The sequence below is a fragment of the Orbicella franksi genome, unplaced genomic scaffold (assembly GCF_964199315.1).
Source record: "Orbicella franksi unplaced genomic scaffold, jaOrbFran1.1 SCAFFOLD_106, whole genome shotgun sequence".
Taxonomy (NCBI): Eukaryota; Metazoa; Cnidaria; class Anthozoa; order Scleractinia; family Merulinidae; genus Orbicella; species Orbicella franksi.
Window position 1 is genome coordinate 32,458 of NW_027670548.1, and position 18,172 is coordinate 50,629.

The 18,172-nt window shown below is 40.4% G+C and overlaps 2 protein-coding genes across 2 annotated transcripts; both read left to right on the forward strand.

Moving 5' to 3' along the window:
• Window positions 1-123: 123 nt before the first annotated feature.
• Window positions 124-7,554, forward strand: LOC145472645 (uncharacterized). The gene is made up of 5 exons (XM_081454970.1): window positions 124-1,344; window positions 2,381-3,645; window positions 5,012-5,160; window positions 5,852-5,931; window positions 7,528-7,554. The coding sequence occupies exons 1-5, from the start codon at window positions 136-138 to the stop codon at window positions 7,552-7,554; spliced, it is 2,730 nt and encodes a 909-aa protein (XP_081311096.1). The 5' UTR covers window positions 124-135.
• Window positions 7,555-9,170: 1,616 nt separating this feature from the next.
• On the forward strand, window positions 9,171-13,190 carry LOC145472644 (uncharacterized). The gene is made up of 7 exons (XM_081454969.1): window positions 9,171-10,207; window positions 10,611-10,640; window positions 10,994-11,035; window positions 11,176-11,199; window positions 11,310-11,351; window positions 11,831-11,860; window positions 12,132-13,190. The coding sequence occupies exons 1-7, from the start codon at window positions 10,141-10,143 to the stop codon at window positions 12,326-12,328; spliced, it is 432 nt and encodes a 143-aa protein (XP_081311095.1). The 5' UTR covers window positions 9,171-10,140; the 3' UTR covers window positions 12,329-13,190.
• Window positions 13,191-18,172: the final 4,982 nt, after the last annotated feature.

The following is an 18,172-nucleotide window of genomic DNA, read 5'->3' on the forward strand; positions in this document are numbered from 1 at the left end:
GTGAATAAACACAATTTTATTCCTCGATTAATTATCCCGCTAACCTCGGGTTATGTTATTCGGGTTTTGAACAACCGGGGTCTGGCCTTCATTTGGCAGAGTCTGCATTTTACGCGAAAATACGGTGGAGAGCAGATGCTATGGAGTTGTACGCATCTAGAGTCATTCTGTTCAAATAGAAAACTCTCTCAAACAGTTACAGCTTTAGTTACAACATGTGCTTATCCAATTCTATATTTTTTTCAGACTTTCGATGACGGTGCTACTGTACTGACGAAGTGTTCAGTAGAAAGACTACAATCCATCCTGAGCCCAGATGAAGCCAAGAACAACCGGCTGATCGTCAGCAGTTACAAGAACGCCGTCCAGCAGTTTTGTAATGAAGGCAAAAGTGACGACAAGATCATGATTGTCGCCTTCGAGAAGGAGTCCAGCGATCCCTCTGGCTTGATTTTGCTCAAAAAACGGAGTTACGAAGCCAGCAAATTAACATCTATTTCAGGGCATGCAGTTGCCAGCGACATGAGGGCCACGACCCGGAAACTGATGTGGGAGGTCAGCTATTGTGTTAGAAGAGCTGACAAGCGTTCCTTGTGTTTAGGAGACATTCTTCTTTCCTGTGCCATAGAAGAGGTTAGAAATAGAGCGAAGAATGATCCCCACGGAGCTAGTACCTACATCTGGCTTGTTCTAGCAGGAGGATTCTCCAATGTACCTGCTCTACGCCTGTATCTGGCACATGGGTTTGAGATCATTGGTGTTTACGAAGTAGAAAGCGAGGTCTTGATGGCAGTACGTAATGTTGGTGACGAAAGCACACGTAGGGTTTTAAAGCAGGTGAAAGGCAAATTGGAAAGCACTTTCCTTCTACCTGTCCTTAAGAATGCTGCCGCTGTACAGCCAGCGATAACATGGATGGCGCCCAATGACATTTTCGCAACCAGCAGCACCGGGGAAAGCCAAGAAAGCCAAAGTACAGAGGTTTCTGGGGTGAAGTTATTCTCACAACAGTCTTCTGTAGCTACGGGAAAAGCAACGGCAGAAAGCGAGTTGCAGGCTACATCCAGCAGTAGCAAGCTCGAAACCCAGATAGCGTGTCCTCACGAAACCCAGGAAGACCAATTTTCTGACGAGGAAGTTATCTGCGAACAATCACTCGAAATCCATATGGCGAGTCCTCAAGAAACCCAGGAGGACGAAATCCAGATGGCGACTCCTCAAGAAACCCAGGAAGACCAATTTCCGCATTCAGGAGTTTCTGACGAGGAAGTTATCTCCGAACAATCACCTGCGGCTACAAAAGTAGGAGACAACCCAGTAGAACAAGAAGATGAAGAGGACGAGGTAAGCAAATAAAAACTAAGACTTAAAGAGGAGAGGTTCTCGGGCCACTAGATCGTTACTGAGATAGAAAGCTACACAGTGAAACCTCCATATAAGAAAGTTCTGCATTGCTAAAAAAAAAACGTTTAACAGTGCTTTTGACCCTATGTTCTTGATCAGTAGAGTTCTACTGGTATACTAATGCAAATGCTGTAATCGGATTGACTGAGCCATTGAACACTATCAGCCATTAGTGTGCAGTGGCTGGAGATCGTCTTGGAAATGGCGACTTTTTTTCGTTTTTCCAAAGTTTTGGAGGAAAATTTTGATGCAAATGGATAATTGAATTTCTGACAAGCCTAAACGAAGGACATTTAGGGTTTCTTGACTTTTAAAAAAGTTGAAATTATTGAAAAAGCTGATGCGCAACTTCGATTTTAAATGGCACTTAAATCCGAGCGATCTTTTTCAGGCGCAAAGTTTAATAATGCGTCAAGAAATAATTGGAAACCGTTATTTGAAGTAAATTTTAGTAAGAGTTCTACTAAAACAATTAGATTATGCGCTCTCGATAGTTGGTTCGGCCATCGGCCTCATCAACTATCACCTTATAGAAATCTGGAGCTCATAATCTAATTGTTAAATAGAACAATGCATACAATATCTCTGTCTCATTGTCCTACGCACCAGGAATACGAGGACACGGCGGGCACTAAGAAAGGTACAAGTTGCGCTGTGCACGATGACGCGCAAGTCGGTGTTGATTCTAGACTTAATATTGTTTCGCAAGTGATCCGTGGTTTGGAAGGAAATAGGGAACTTTCCTCAGACGTTCGCGCCTCCTACACTCAATCTAAATTTTCACCATGTATGCAGGAATTATTTACTTCCTAAGACCTCGCCCTGATTAGTTTGTTGACGCTGCGCGCTTGGCGCGTTAGCTCTTTATGCCGGCTAGAGGTTGACCAGAAACTCGTAGCGTTGATATAGAATCTCTCTTAATTGCAATTCGCACAAAAGTCCTGATGGTTATTCTAATATTGTATCTTACTTGTAGGAGGAAAGTGAAAGCGAGACGCCAAGCCAGCCAAAAAGAAGAAAAAGGGCACATGGTTCACTAAAACAACGAGTAGCTAGAATTGTCGGTGGTGAAACTCAAGAAGATCTCGAGCGGTACGTGTCTAGCTTGGAGTTCAGGTCTTACAGAGACAATTTGAATCTCTTGCACGCGCAAAGCGTTTTAAGATGCGTGGAAGGAATTCCGCAACAAGAAATGATACAAAACATAGTATCTATGACTGAGAAATTGAAGGGAGATATTTCCCATCCTTTTCTGCAGCAACTACAATTAGCTAGACAGCTTGAGAGCTTAAGCAAAATTCGAGATGAGCATATCTTGAATACTGCGAAGTGGCTGATTGACGAAGGAATGGTATCGTTAAAAATTACAGCATGGAGGGATATCGTACGGATTGCCTGGATTGTTTACCGTTACCCCGTACTAGGCCAAGTGCAATTAAGTTGGTCAGAAGCAAAGATTGTGCTGCCTGCTTTGCGAGATCTTTTTGATGAAAAGGTCGCGAGAAACGAGCCCTTGCCTAACAACGTAATCAGGGCACAGCAGTCCAGATGTGACGCACCGTACCTGCGCATTTCCCTTGAATTTCCAAACACACCTCCCGGGGATGGGGATGGATTATGTGACCTTAGAGTTACACAGCTACATGGCGTGTTTGTTAATGACGAAAAAGTAAACGGTGTTCAGGAAATCAATTTTGTCCAACGGGTCTACCCCAGTTCGTTCGATCAGATCGAAGGAGTCCCAGCAGATTTTGTTGAAATGCGAAGCAGGCTATTAGGCTTTGACACACAAGAGGCGCCAAGGGGTCCCGGAAGAAGGGACTGTCAAGTACCACAACCTCTGTGGCGCGAGGGAAGACAATTTTTACAGGAGGAACTCCAGGGACTCAAAGGAGACATAGATTGCGATCAGGCGAGAATCCTGGGTGACTGTTATGGTGTGGACATCTATAACAGGCTATTGCTGGACATTCGTGGTGTCTATAACGCGGAAACGCTGCCAGAGGAAGATGAGCCTGTTCCAACACTACAAAGGCTTGAGATGGCCAAAAGGGCATTGCGTACAGGATATGCTTTTCCGACAAATCACTATTTTGTCACGAATGATTTGTGGCAAGAATTTCAGGAGGCTATCCGACAAAGAAAAGGCGGTTTCTCCGGAGAGCAGTTTGTTCATCCCTCTCTTTGCAGGAGGGAACGATACAGGATGGAAGTTAATGCAAATGCCAGGAGACGAAACAGGTATGCTGAATAAATAGCTTTCATTACTGATTGTTTCTATCAGTGAACATAAGAGCAGTGAGTCTGCCTGGAGATCCTATGAAGATTTGGCAAGGACGAGGAGAGAGCTGTATTAAAGGGACACTGTCACGATATATTTGCCAAAAGCTGTTATAAATTCACCAAATGGTCCCTACATTTATGTAATAACTTAATTAGCTCTAACTAAACGATTAAAAGCAATTTCGTTACGAACATCGACACAGCAGCATCATTTTTGCACACTTTGAACGATTTTCCAGCCAAACTTGAATTTTTTTAAACCTGACAGCCTAACGCTTTTTAAAAAATCCATATTGCAATCCGTTTCCATCCTCGCTATTGTTAGCCATTCTCACTTCCTAGTGGGTTTTAATCATTTGTCGGGTACTGCTCTGCAAAATAAAACTATAATTGTTCAGCTTCCAGTGAATTGTGAAACGACCAATTTATTTTCCGTTAAACGTGATCTCGACCCCCTTTACCACCCTCAGTGGTAAGTGCAGTGTCCCTTTAATAATAACTTGCCCTCTCGTGAAACCTGGTATAGGTTTGATATATGAAGGAGCTGTGAAGTTCTGTGACATTATCCTTGCCTGGAGATCTTCATAGTATTTGGCACCAGGGTCGAGATGGTGAACAGAAGGCTTTGGAGTCTAGATATAACAAATATGTATATTTTTGACCCACGATTTTTTGCAATATAAAAATATATAGTCCAATTTTACGATTGAATTGACGAGTGCATCCTTCTAAATTCATACGTTTTCTAATTTTATCATTTTCCTTATACACCCATTCTCAGCTAACAGGGACCATTGATGTCACACGCTTTGAGCTTTCTTTTATTTTCCTATCTGACATTCTATATCACTGAAATGTATTTTATTTAGATCTTAAATACCAAACGACATACCCAGAGAAATGTCATTGAATTAGCTTTTCAGGTTACTCTTTAGTAAATATTTGTATTATCCCTAGTTGCTGAAAATAGGTTGTCACATGGCAGAAAATTTCTTTTCAAATGTCCTTTAAGCCAGTTAACGCTTTGGACTTTCCAATGAAACCATGCTCATTTTGTACATATTTCACATAAGTTTATATTGAACACATTCTCCGTTATCTGTAACGGTAATTTACATTAAGCAACAACACATGTTATTATCCATTTAGAAGTGTATAAAAATATTTAAAAGATGATTTGAAAAGTTAAAGGGTTACCAGTTCCCAGAAATAACTAAAAACCTAAAAATGTCAGGCAACTGGTTTAAATAATGTAAATTAAATGTTTACAGCGGAGGTAATATAGTTATACAAAAAAATATGTTAAAATTATCCTCATGATTAGGACAAAGATTGTTTCTTCCGGATACGATGTTTCAAAGGCGGATTTTTTCAACGTCGTATATAATGCAGTGCGCAAGTTCCGAGGACACGCAAATCTAACGACTCTGCCGTATTCCCAGCTAAAGCGACTAGCAGAACACCTTCTGAAGGGTGAGGCAATAGACAGACAGCCACAACTCACAGTACCGGAACAAGAGCATCTTTGCAGTGACAGCTAATCGCAGTGACAGTTAATCATAAGACTGAGTTTGGGTTTCCTGTTGTATGGAACCATTTGGAAGCCGGTCACGGAAATCATCGTAGTTATATAAACAACTTACATAAACACAGCAGCTGTGAAATTAAAGCCTGAAAAAAGATCAGACCTAAACGGGATTTGAACCCATGACCTCTGCGATACCGGTGCAGTGCTCTACCAACTGAGCTATCAAGCCAACTGGAAGCTGATCATGTTGTGAGTTCGTTATATACGCGTAGACGGTGAAGAATGCAAGTGAATATATGAAAGATCATATATTTGAACTGCGGAGAAAGATATGAAGACACGATTGATCATCGCAGTTATATAAACAGCTGTAGCAGTTGTGAATTTAAAGCCTGAGAAAAGATCAGGCCTGAACGGGATTCGAGCCCTGGACCTCTGCAATACCGGTGCAGTTCTCTACCAACTGAGCTATCAAGGCAACTGGGAAGAGTATGAGAAGCGTACGGTGAGGCAGAAGCATACCTTGGGAGAAAATACAAAGAAGTCGAGGGAGTTCCAAATACGATGAAACTTCATTCTGCGGTTGGCAACTCAGCAGAAAAAGTACTGGTGAGGTAAACGTTCTTGTTATTGCAGTAGCTACCTTCATGACGAAGAATTCCAAGCAGATTCAACTTGTGGGTGAAAAGCAGTATTACAAATTGACCAAGATGACGGTGAGTTGGAGGTCTCCTTCATAATAAGACGAAAAGTAATAAGTTTCAAGTGGCTTGCTCAAAAGGATGGGTTGGGGCTTGAAAGGTACAGCATTATCTGCGTAATGGAGCCTCCGGTACCTATTGGCAAAACTGGACGCGCCTTTTAATGTTACAGATCGAGCAACTTAAAATCTTTGAAAATGAAAACAATGTACCTGATGGCCGCCTTACCACCAGTGTCTACAGGAAACCAACACATACTGATCAGTACCTAGCGTATGATTCACACCACCCTCAGTCAGTAAAGCGCGGTATTGTGAAGTGTTTGTACGACCGGGCTAAACGTGTCGTGACCAAACCATCAGTAATCACTGGAGAGAAGAAACATCTGTCATCTGTACTTGTTTCTAACGGATATCCCTCCTCTTTTGTACAGAAGATCACAAAAGCACGAACAACCCCAAGAAGAGAGCCCGTCGCGGAATTTAAATCCAACGCCGTTTTACCTTATGTCCAAGGAGTTTCGGAGTCTCTCCACCGCTGCCTTGAACAACAAGGCATTCGCACCGTCTTCAAGTCCGACACGACACTTCGGTCACACTTAGTGCAACCAAAGGACACCGTCAACCCGGCTAAACAAGATGGTGTTGACTACAGGATTCCCTGTGAGTGCGGCAAAGTCTACATCGGGGAAACAGGGAGATCTATGCAGGAGAGGATCAAAGAGCACGACAGGGATATACGACTCGCCCGTACTCAGACCTCCGCCGTTTCTGAACACACCCACGAGACCGGCCACTATCCTATCTGGAATGAGGTCAAGTTTATTGATCGAGATCCTCACTGGTACACACGTAGGGTCAAGGAAGCTATTCACATAAGACTTCACCCTAATAACATCAACAAGGATAGTGGAATTGAAATTCCTGAAGCATGGATGCCCACGATCAAAAAACACAACAACAGGAGAACGGTACAACAGCGGACCACTGAGGGAACACCTACTCGCCAGAACAATGGAACAATAGGAGGATCGAAATGCACCAATCACAGCCGACCTTTGTGATGTAAATGATACCGTGCAATCAGTCGACCTTATCGCCTGAAGACTAGCAGTAAGCAATCGAAACGTCGCGATCTACATCTCAAGTGACTACATCGTGAGACAAACGATAATACACTTTATTATTACATCTACCAGGATGAATAACAAAAACCTTTTCCTCGACAATGTACTAAAACTTGACTGAAAACACTAATTGTGGTACTTTTGTTAGAAAGAACTGAAAAGAGGGGTATTTTGATAACTGCTTTTCACATTCCATTTCCATTTAATTCAGTTTTTGCTTTGAGTGGTTGTAAATTACATTACTTAACGAAATTAAGTATATGTTGCAAAGAACTGCAGAGACTCGAACACATTGCTATTAATACTCCGTTCAAAGTCATAGTCAATTTTTCATTTTAATTGTGTTAAGTTTACTAGGAGTAGTTAACCAAGTGTGTAGCTCACATTTTCTCTCGTGAGAATGAAAGCTCACAAAGCATGAGTTTCGCTAGACCTGTGATTTTCTATCGTTACTGTCCTTTGTACATTACGTTATCATGTTTCAGGCCGTTTCTGCTTATCTTTGGGCCTAACATACCGTTTAAAAAGTTTGCAGAAAAATAGTTTCGTTTGTAGCATTTATGGTCAAATGAGTGCAGACTTTTAGATTCCCAAAGTAAAACCGTAACAGGAAACATAAAAAACGGAAGTTTCATATCGATAAAAATATGATTAAACTTGTAAAATTGCTAAAAAGTTATTTCTGTCAAGTTTCAAGTTAGCACAAATGATATAGCAAGTTAACTTTTTCCCATATACATTGCTAATTAAAAGCGACAAAACGTTACTTGCAGTGACATCTAACCATTATGAGTATAAATCTACTAGCATTCTACCACGAATGCTACTCTCTGATTGGTTACGCTACTCACTGTCTACTCTGTGATAGACAGTGAGTGGCGTAGCAGTGTGCCCTTGTACCTTGTAATTAAAATGACGGCCGCTTCTTGGCGTTTTGGAAGAGGATTTAGATAAAGTTTTGAAGGACGAGTAGATTTATACTAAAACAATCAGATTGCTCGCACTCCATTGCTATTGCGTGATAGTTGAAAAGTTAAAGGTTGAAGGGTTGAACACTTTTTCGTTTAACTTGCAAACTACTTTGTCGTTTTTTGTGGAAATTCAGAAAATGAAAGTTTAGATGTTATTATATTCAGAAATGTTAGTAACTTAACAAACTGTAATGGGTGTATAACCAAAAGTTTCAATCAAAATGAAAAAAAATGAATATCGTTTAATGGCATATTCCTGAAGACTTGATACAGTTTTGTTATTCTAGATTAAGCCTACTCGACCCAGAGCTTTTTAACTCTGCCTTAGATGTGCGAAAACTGTCATCTGAGCCGGTCCCAAGCCCGGATAAAAGAGGAGGGTTGCGACTGGAGAAAATCTCTCCATTGCATAAAAAAGTAACGAGGAAACAGTAATTTCTTTCAGAAAATCGCATTTAGCATATTGTGCAGTAAGTGGTTAAATTGCCGGTGCTAAGGACCTTACCTTGCCAAAGTTTTTGCTCCGCCAATATTTTGCAAACGTCATCACATTGAGTGTTACTTTACAGACATGAACGTAACCTCGAGTTCACTTTTTGATCTGTCGAAAAAGGACGAAGAATCCCCGCAATCGATAGACAATACATACATTTCCCCCCTAACATGAAATAAACTTTTCCCTTGAGCATACGGACATTCTTTCAGCATGCAAACGAGGTAGACCGCTGCCGTTTGGATAGCACCATATCATTTCTCGTCCCAAGGCCTCGCTCCTTTTGGTCAGCAACAAGAATCGCGACCTCTGGCCGGATCCGATTTTCTGAACATCCGCTGAGAATTTGTTTCGTACTCTCAGCCAATCAGATTTGTCAGACTTGACTCTGAGTATGTGCAGAGTGACGGGAAGTCCGCGATTCACGAACTTCCGGTGTTGAACCCGGCCAGAGGTCAAGAGTCCTGGTGCTGACCAAAAACGGCGCGGCCCCTGGGGTCGAGGATATGGCACTATATAAAACTGACGTGAAATTTGTAACCAGCCTCTTTCGTCTCGTTAAGTTGGACCAAGGTGAGCTACCTTAAAGACTTATCTGAACGCCGTTCGTTATTTCGGTAAAATTTAAAGCAAGCGAACTAGACCTAGGTCAGGAACATTTTAAACAAACCGAGGAGATTCGCTGATAATTTAAATCTTTAAACTAGACATCGAGCGAAACATTGATAGGTAGGCCTGTCCCGATTGCGCTGGAAAAATCGCAAGTGCTCAAAACATGGCAAAAAAGTACTTAACTAGTGCTCGATTTCTATAAAAAGTGCTTGAAATTTAGAAATGGTGCACGAAAATTGCTCGCAGTTTACGTTTATTTCCCAGCAGATGTTTATACATATTCCTAGTTTTATCAAACTTTTAACTAAACACGAAGTCACGATCCAATGAAAATCGCCTGTTCCCACGGTTAAAAGGACCATAGCACGCGCATTTCCATGACAACAGTCAGCCGATCAGGCGACAAGCTAAAATTACTCGTACTCGGCTTTACTGAAAACGTTTCAAACACAAAATATTGCATTTAACATATGGAAAATTGTGAAAAATGTGCTGAAATGTTTTCCAAAAAGCCAAAACATGCTCAAATTCTGCTCAAAAGTCAATTAAGTGCTCACAAGTGCTGCAAATGTAAAATAACGCTCCAATTTCGCCTACCCTCCTTTCGCGCGCTCCTAGCCCCCAGGATTTCGCGCGGCCATTTTTTTCTCGCAAATTTCTTTCGCGTCACGCACGACGGACTAAGCGAAAGAGGGACTACTCGTAGTCTAGTACAGTGCGGTTCGGAGCGGGCAAGATGGGCGTGTCTCTTGCTCGCTCGACATTGCTTGCATTGTTCCCGCGGAAAACTAAAAAACTCTCAACACCACCATGTAATAAATCCTTTTATTAGCAAGCTTTTTTGGCCAAGAGAGCTCGTCTGGCCTTTGTCTTGGTCAATAACAACGCAAAAGAACGAGGCCAATATTCAGGCAAGCATCTTGACCGACAAAGATTGTCAACAACTTATGTATAATGATACAGTTACAGTCGTGGAATAAACTGTTCAGGTTAATTTAAGATGTTACGATTAACGTAATGCGATGCATTTGTGTTATACGTTTCCCCGTTTAGACATTCAACACAAGATGTCATCAAGTCAAACCAACGGTAACACCTTTACTCATTTGTCTACTGAATGGATATTTTTATTTGTGCATTTCTTTCTTTTTTTAAAAGAGCCACAAAGAAAATTTAGGGGCTTTTTCAAACGGGTAAACTCTCAAATTCCTGTTTGTAGCACAACAACAACAACAACAAAACACACAAAAAGATTAACTCAATTCAAAGCTTCCTGAAAAGAGCTGCGTTACTCAAGCAGTCTAAGGCCAGGGTCAGGAATGTAAAGTAGAATTATGGTTGGGCAGCTACATCTTTTGTTCTATTTGTTTTACGAAGCTGAATTTTTCCCTTGTCATAAAGGTGGCCAAAGATGGTTATAATTTAGCATAGCCCTAACTGTGGAGGCCACTAAAGATACACACTAAAAACGAGTATTTTGCTTTTCCCGCAGAAAACAAGGGAGAGACAGAACCTTCTGCAGGTAACATATAAACAACTGTCAATTTTTATTTTTAGGATCTGTCTACACTATACCGAACGGCTCATTATGTCGACATGAAAGATACTCCGGCCTGGTATGAGCAGAAACGACCGCGCAGCTTGGCTCCGTTACGTTTTGTGTGAACGAAAGGCCTATCCTATATGGTTTTCGCGCCGGCCCAATAACTATACGCTATAGTGTAGACATAGCCTTATTAGGTCAGACTAACAAAAATGAGGTTTTACGTGAATCGGACAAGGGTGCGAAACCTCTGAATAGTAAAAGTTTTAAAATAACAGGATGATATTGAGGTTTAATTCATTGCAAAATGACATTTGTTTGGTTTTCTACAGGGGACGACATAAGAGAGGTGGTGCAGTTAAAGGAGAAAGAAGGTAACATGTGAAAAACCTGTCAAAAAAATAAAGTTTCAGGGACAAAGGATGTGAAACTTTTAATAGTACAAGTTCGAAAATTGCAGTTTGATTTCGAAGTTTAATTGGTAAGAAAATGACTTTTTTTGTCTTTTCTACAGTTGTGCCGGAAAAGACAGATGGAGGTGAGAAACGAGCTTCAATAACCTCTATTATCATTGTTATACATTATAAAATTTCTGCAAAAAAGGAAAAGTTGAGAACATAACTGACATACACGTTGGTTTCTCTATAGATCCTAAAGAAAATGTGGAAGCCCTGAGGGCAGAAATAAGCGGTAAATATACCAAAGTTTGTCATTACTACTTTTTTGAAAACGACGACGTTTCGACCTTAGGCTAACATCACTATCCAGTCAATACTATATTTTATGATAACTGCAGAAATTCTCGCCCGCTCATTGGCTAATTTTCATTGTCAATATGCGGACAGACACATGAATTTATAATTTATGTGATGCGGCAACGAGCGAGAGCGGACAATTTGACAATTTGTTATGTAAAAAAACAAACTGACGTTAGTTTTTCATGCGTCTGTCCTGTTATTGAAGATGAATTTCTTTCCTGGCTTTATCAAATTCTAGAAATATTGTTATACTATTTCCATTGTAAATATCTATTGCTAATGTAGTATTTAATGTAGTTTTTATTATCTGTATTTTTTAGAGGGCCAAAACATGATTTGTAATGTTAGTTACTGTTACGTGTCACCCTCATAAAATAAAGTCTCTTACTTACTTACAATATTCTTTTTCAGAATTAAAAGAGCAGTTGAAGCTCTCAAACAGTAAGTTTTCAAATTCTGTTTGTCTGTATATAATTCTTGATAGCCAAAGAAACACAAACTCGCCAGTCATGTAAAAAGCTTGCAAAATACAGTAATGCCTTTTGCTCATTGGTTGTAATATTATCTGACGTTTGATTGACTGTTGTCCTAAATCGGAGTGAGTAATACTTGTTTGTGACGCTAGCAAGAAAATTTCCCTAAAATAGGAAAAATAGAAATGTGTTAAACAAAAAACTTATCTCACAATTTTATGTCTTTCTTTCATTTTTAGTGCGCTGTTGGCGTTGCAAAAGAAAAGGCCACAGGGCCAAGGATTGTACAGAAAGAGGGGGAGGGAGAAGGCAGTGGGGTGGCCATGGGAGGGGACGTGGGTGGGGGAGAGGAAGGGGAGGGGGAAGGGGAGGGGGAAGAGGGGGGGGAAGAATGGTAGTCAGTATGGGAGGGGCAACATTTTCCGTCTCGTCTTAAATTTATTCTTATTTAACATAAACGGGGGGGAGAGAGACAGAAAATGCCAATAGGGAGGGGAATGGGGGCTAAGAGGGGGGCTATATTTCTAAGGGTAAGGGCATAAGTTATATAAATTTTGTAAATAGACGTTGAAATTAGTGTATGTAATAATAATAATAAAAAAAAATGTAAAACATATATACCAAAAAAAAATCGTTAAGATGTATTGTTAATCTTGCATTCTAAAAAGTTGAATTGCTGTAAATAGTTTTGTAAATAGAATTGTAAAATACACGATGTTAACTTAAGTCTTATTTATTGTAAATGTTGTTGTACATAAAATTGTATATATTTTAACCTCTGTAGAAACAACTATGTAAATATATTATTGTAGCTTTAGACTTGGGCTCGGCGCTTCCCACGGGAACATGTAGTGTCTTTACAGTCTAAGTGCCTATTGGACGTTACACATTGTCAAATGTCAAACCCTTTTCTGTAACAAAAAACACACAATGAAGAGCTTAATAAAAGTGTCCACCGTTTTATTTATTGTGTATATTTTGTTTTGTAACCCCCCTTAGCTGAGCCAAAATCCCCTTTCCAGGTCTTACATTCATAGATTGACATAGATTTATTGATTGATATCATGTATTCGTAGGATATTGTAGTTGTTAGAATAAAGTTGTTCTTTCCAGATAAAAATATTTCTTTGATGATAAAATGGCGTGTGGTACCTCAAGAGGAATAGGGGTCTGATTATGGCTGAAGGACCTTATAGGGTAGCATAAAAAAATCGTTTCCATCAGAATTCAGCTTCCGATAAACGACTCTAAAGACTTTTAAGTGCCGATATGAAGTATCACTCTTTAATCTCTGACGTGATTAAATAATATACACTTAAATATGAAATATCAAATGATACTGGCTGAAATAGAGAGAACTATTCAAATATTCAAAACATTGAAAATATTGCGAGTCCAAAGATTTGTTGCAAGTCTTAGCAAAACTGATAGATTTTAGAATCAGATATGAAATAAATGTTAGGATTCTCTCACCCCCACGCATGCAGTTAGCCGTCTGCAAGCACTTGACTCCAGCGACTCCAGAACCCGTACAGCAAAGAACAATTCCTGGTCATTTCACCGGACGCTGGTTTATCTCGTCAAGGATCGAATGCTACTTCAACTAGCCAATCTAAGTGTCACGTGGTTTTCTGCGAAAAAAAAAACCAAAAAAACAAAGAAAGAACCAACCGAAACATACTAAGGAAATGAAAACAGCACTCACTCAACCCCTCCCTTCCCCCCTCCCCCCCCCCCTGCCAAAACCTAGAGTCAGACTGGAGAAGACATGTATGTAAGTTGTCCGGTTCGTGCGTGCTGGAATACACCCCAGCTGCCCGTAACCAGTAGTCAACTTATTCCCATGAGATGAACACAACACTCGGTAAGTATGTTACCTACACAGATACTACATAATTTAGTTGGTAAAGCAGCTTGATACGGGTTAACTGGCAAGCCATTAAGTGCCGATATGAAGTGTCACTCTTTAATCTCTGACGTGATTAAATAATATACACTTAAATATGAAATATCAAATGATACTGGCTGAAATAGAGAGAACTATTCAAATATTCAAAACATTGAAAATATTGCGAGTCCAAAGATTTGTTGCAAGTCTTAGCAAAACTGATAGATTTTAGAATCAGATATGAAATAAATGTTAGGATTCTCTCACCCCCACGCATGCAGTTAGCCGTCTGCAAGCACTTGACTCCAGCGACTCCAGAACCCGTACAGCAAAGAACAATTCCTGGTCATTTCACCGGACGCTGGTTTATCTCGTCAAGGATCGAATGCTACTTCAACTAGCCAATCTAAGTGTCACGTGGTTTTCTGCGAAAAAAAAAACCAAAAAAACAAAGAAAGAACCAACCGAAACATACTAAGGAAATGAAAACAGCACTCACTCAACCCCTCCCTTCCCCCCTCCCCCCCCCCCTGCCAAAACCTAGAGTCAGACTGGAGAAGACATGTATGTAAGTTGTCCGGTTCGTGCGTGCTGGAATACACCCCAGCTGCCCGTAACCAGTAGTCAACTTATTCCCATGAGATGAACACAACACTCGGTAAGTATGTTACCTACACAGATACTACATAATTTAGTTGGTAAAGCAGCTTGATACGGGTTAACTGGCAAGCCATTAAGTGCCGATATGAAGTGTCACTCTTTAATCTCTGACGTGATTAAATAATATACACTTAAATATGAAATATCAAATGATACTGGCTGAAATAGAGAGAACTATTCAAATATTCAAAACATTGAAAATATTGCGAGTCCAAAGATTTGTTGCAAGTCTTAGCAAAACTGATAGATTTTAGAATCAGATATGAAATAAATGTTAGGATTCTCTCACCCCCACGCATGCAGTTAGCCGTCTGCAAGCACTTGACTCCAGCGACTCCAGAACCCGTACAGCAAAGAACAATTCCTGGTCATTTCACCGGACGCTGGTTTATCTCGTCAAGGATCGAATGCTACTTCAACTAGCCAATCTAAGTGTCACGTGGTTTTCTGCGAAAAAAAAAACCAAAAAAACAAAGAAAGAACCAACCGAAACATACTAAGGAAATGAAAACAGCACTCACTCAACCCCTCCCTTCCCCCCTCCCCCCCCCCCCTGCCAAAACCTAGAGTCAGACTGGAGAAGACATGTATGTAAGTTGTCCGGTTCGTGCGTGCTGGAATACACCCCAGCTGCCCGTAACCAGTAGTCAACTTATTCCCATGAGATGAACACAACACTCGGTAAGTATGTTACCTACACAGATACTACATAATTTAGTTGGTAAAGCAGCTTGATACGGGTTAACTGGCAAGCCATTAAGTGCCGATATGAAGTGTCACTCTTTAATCTCTGACGTGATTAAATAATATACACTTAAATATGAAATATCAAATGATACTGGCTGAAATAGAGAGAACTATTCAAATATTCAAAACATTGAAAATATTGCGAGTCCAAAGATTTGTTGCAAGTCTTAGCAAAACTGATAGATTTTAGAATCAGATATGAAATAAATGTTAGGATTCTCTCACCCCCACGCATGCAGTTAGCCGTCTGCAAGCACTTGACTCCAGCGACTCCAGAACCCGTACAGCAAAGAACAATTCCTGGTCATTTCACCGGACGCTGGTTTATCTCGTCAAGGATCGAATGCTACTTCAACTAGCCAATCTAAGTGTCACGTGGTTTTCTGCGAAAAAAAAAACCAAAAAAACAAAGAAAGAACCAACCGAAACATACTAAGGAAATGAAAACAGCACTCACTCAACCCCTCCCTTCCCCCCTCCCCCCCCCCCTGCCAAAACCTAGAGTCAGACTGGAGAAGACATGTATGTAAGTTGTCCGGTTCGTGCGTGCTGGAATACACCCCAGCTGCCCGTAACCAGTAGTCAACTTATTCCCATGAGATGAACACAACACTCGGTAAGTATGTTACCTACACAGATACTACATAATTTAGTTGGTAAAGCAGCTTGATACGGGTTAACTGGCAAGCCATTAAGTGCCGATATGAAGTGTCACTCTTTAATCTCTGACGTGATTAAATAATATACACTTAAATATGAAATATCAAATGATACTGGCTGAAATAGAGAGAACTATTCAAATATTCAAAACATTGAAAATATTGCGAGTCCAAAGATTTGTTGCAAGTCTTAGCAAAACTGATAGATTTTAGAATCAGATATGAAATAAATGTTAGGATTCTCTCACCCCCACGCATGCAGTTAGCCGTCTGCAAGCACTTGACTCCAGCGACTCCAGAACCCGTACAGCAAAGAACAATTCCTGGTCATTTCACCGGACGCTGGTTTATCTCGTCAAGGATCGAATGCTACTTCAACTAGCCAATCTAAGTGTCACGTGGTTTTCTGCGAAAAAAAAAACCAAAAAAACAAAGAAAGAACCAACCGAAACATACTAAGGAAATGAAAACAGCACTCACTCAACCCCTCCCTTCCCCCCTCCCCCCCCCCCTGCCAAAACCTAGAGTCAGACTGGAGAAGACATGTATGTAAGTTGTCCGGTTCGTGCGTGCTGGAATACACCCCAGCTGCCCGTAACCAGTAGTCAACTTATTCCCATGAGATGAACACAACACTCGGTAAGTATGTTACCTACACAGATACTACATAATTTAGTTGGTAAAGCAGCTTGATACGGGTTAACTGGCAAGCCATTAAGTGCCGATATGAAGTGTCACTCTTTAATCTCTGACGTGATTAAATAATATACACTTAAATATGAAATATCAAATGATACTGGCTGAAATAGAGAGAACTATTCAAATATTCAAAACATTGAAAATATTGCGAGTCCAAAGATTTGTTGCAAGTCTTAGCAAAACTGATAGATTTTAGAATCAGATATGAAATAAATGTTAGGATTCTCTCACCCCCACGCATGCAGTTAGCCGTCTGCAAGCACTTGACTCCAGCGACTCCAGAACCCGTACAGCAAAGAACAATTCCTGGTCATTTCTGGCGTTTGATTCCATATTGATTTCCTGGGATTATTGTCATGTCAGAGGAAGGAGTGGAAACTAGGTTCCAGGCGTGACGGAGTGTTCTCTTTGTATTGTGAGCCATTTTGAGAGCGAAGTGGTAAATTTGAAATTCTAAACAAACTTGTTTCTCGTGAGGATGGTAAGTAATGTCGTGTTGTGTTTTTAGTTTGCTTAATTACATGAAAAGTGCTGGAGCTTGTGCATGCTTCTTGTTTCGGCGGAGAGATAGCCAGCGCGAATTTTTCGATAGACCGTATGGAAGCAAATGTCATCATGATATCATCGTAATATTCAATCAAGATACTACATAATTTAGTTGGTAAAGCAGCTTGATACGGGTTAACTGGCAAGCCATTAAGTGCCGATATGAAGTGTCACTCTTTAATCTCTGACGTGATTAAATAATATACACTTAAATATGAAATATCAAATGATACTGGCTGAAATAGAGAGAACTATTCAAATATTCAAAACATTGAAAATATTGCGAGTCCAAAGATTTGTTGCAAGTCTTAGCAAAACTGATAGATTTTAGAATCAGATATGAAATAAATGTTAGGATTCTCTCACCCCCACGCATGCAGTTAGCCGTCTGCAAGCACTTGACTCCAGCGACTCCAGAACCCGTACAGCAAAGAACAATTCCTGGTCATTTCACCGGACGCTGGTTTATCTCGTCAAGGATCGAATGCTACTTCAACTAGCCAATCTAAGTGTCACGTGGTTTTCTGCGAAAAAAAAAACCAAAAAAACAAAGAAAGAACCAACCGAAACATACTAAGGAAATGAAAACAGCACTCACTCAACCCCTCCCTTCCCCCCTCCCCCCCCCCCTGCCAAAACCTAGAGTCAGACTGGAGAAGACATGTATGTAAGTTGTCCGGTTCGTGCGTGCTGGAATACACCCCAGCTGCCCGTAACCAGTAGTCAACTTATTCCCATGAGATGAACACAACACTCGGTAAGTATGTTACCTACACAGATACTACATAATTTAGTTGGTAAAGCAGCTTGATACGGGTTAACTGGCAAGCCATTAAGTGCCGATATGAAGTGTCACTCTTTAATCTCTGACGTGATTAAATAATATACACTTAAATATGAAATATCAAATGATACTGGCTGAAATAGAGAGAACTATTCAAATATTCAAAACATTGAAAATATTGCGAGTCCAAAGATTTGTTGCAAGTCTTAGCAAAACTGATAGATTTTAGAATCAGATATGAAATAAATGTTAGGATTCTCTCACCCCCACGCATGCAGTTAGCCGTCTGCAAGCACT

Excerpts from the sequence above, each read along its gene's own strand:
- LOC145472644 (XM_081454969.1), top strand. The coding sequence starts at position 10,141 with ATGCATTTGTGTTATACGTTTCCCCGTTTAGACATTCAACACAAGATG. Across the intron at positions 10,208-10,610 it reads GTCATCAAGTCAAACCAACG|AAAACAAGGGAGAGACAGAA; the intron begins GTAACACCTTTA and ends CTTTTCCCGCAG. Across the intron at positions 11,036-11,175 it reads GCAGTTAAAGGAGAAAGAAG|TTGTGCCGGAAAAGACAGAT; the intron begins GTAACATGTGAA and ends TCTTTTCTACAG.
- LOC145472645 (XM_081454970.1), top strand. The coding sequence starts at position 136 with ATGCTATGGAGTTGTACGCATCTAGAGTCATTCTGTTCAAATAGAAAA. Across the intron at positions 1,345-2,380 it reads AAGAAGATGAAGAGGACGAG|GAGGAAAGTGAAAGCGAGAC; the intron begins GTAAGCAAATAA and ends TCTTACTTGTAG. Across the intron at positions 5,161-5,851 it reads AGCAGAACACCTTCTGAAGG|TAGCTACCTTCATGACGAAG; the intron begins GTGAGGCAATAG and ends TTGTTATTGCAG.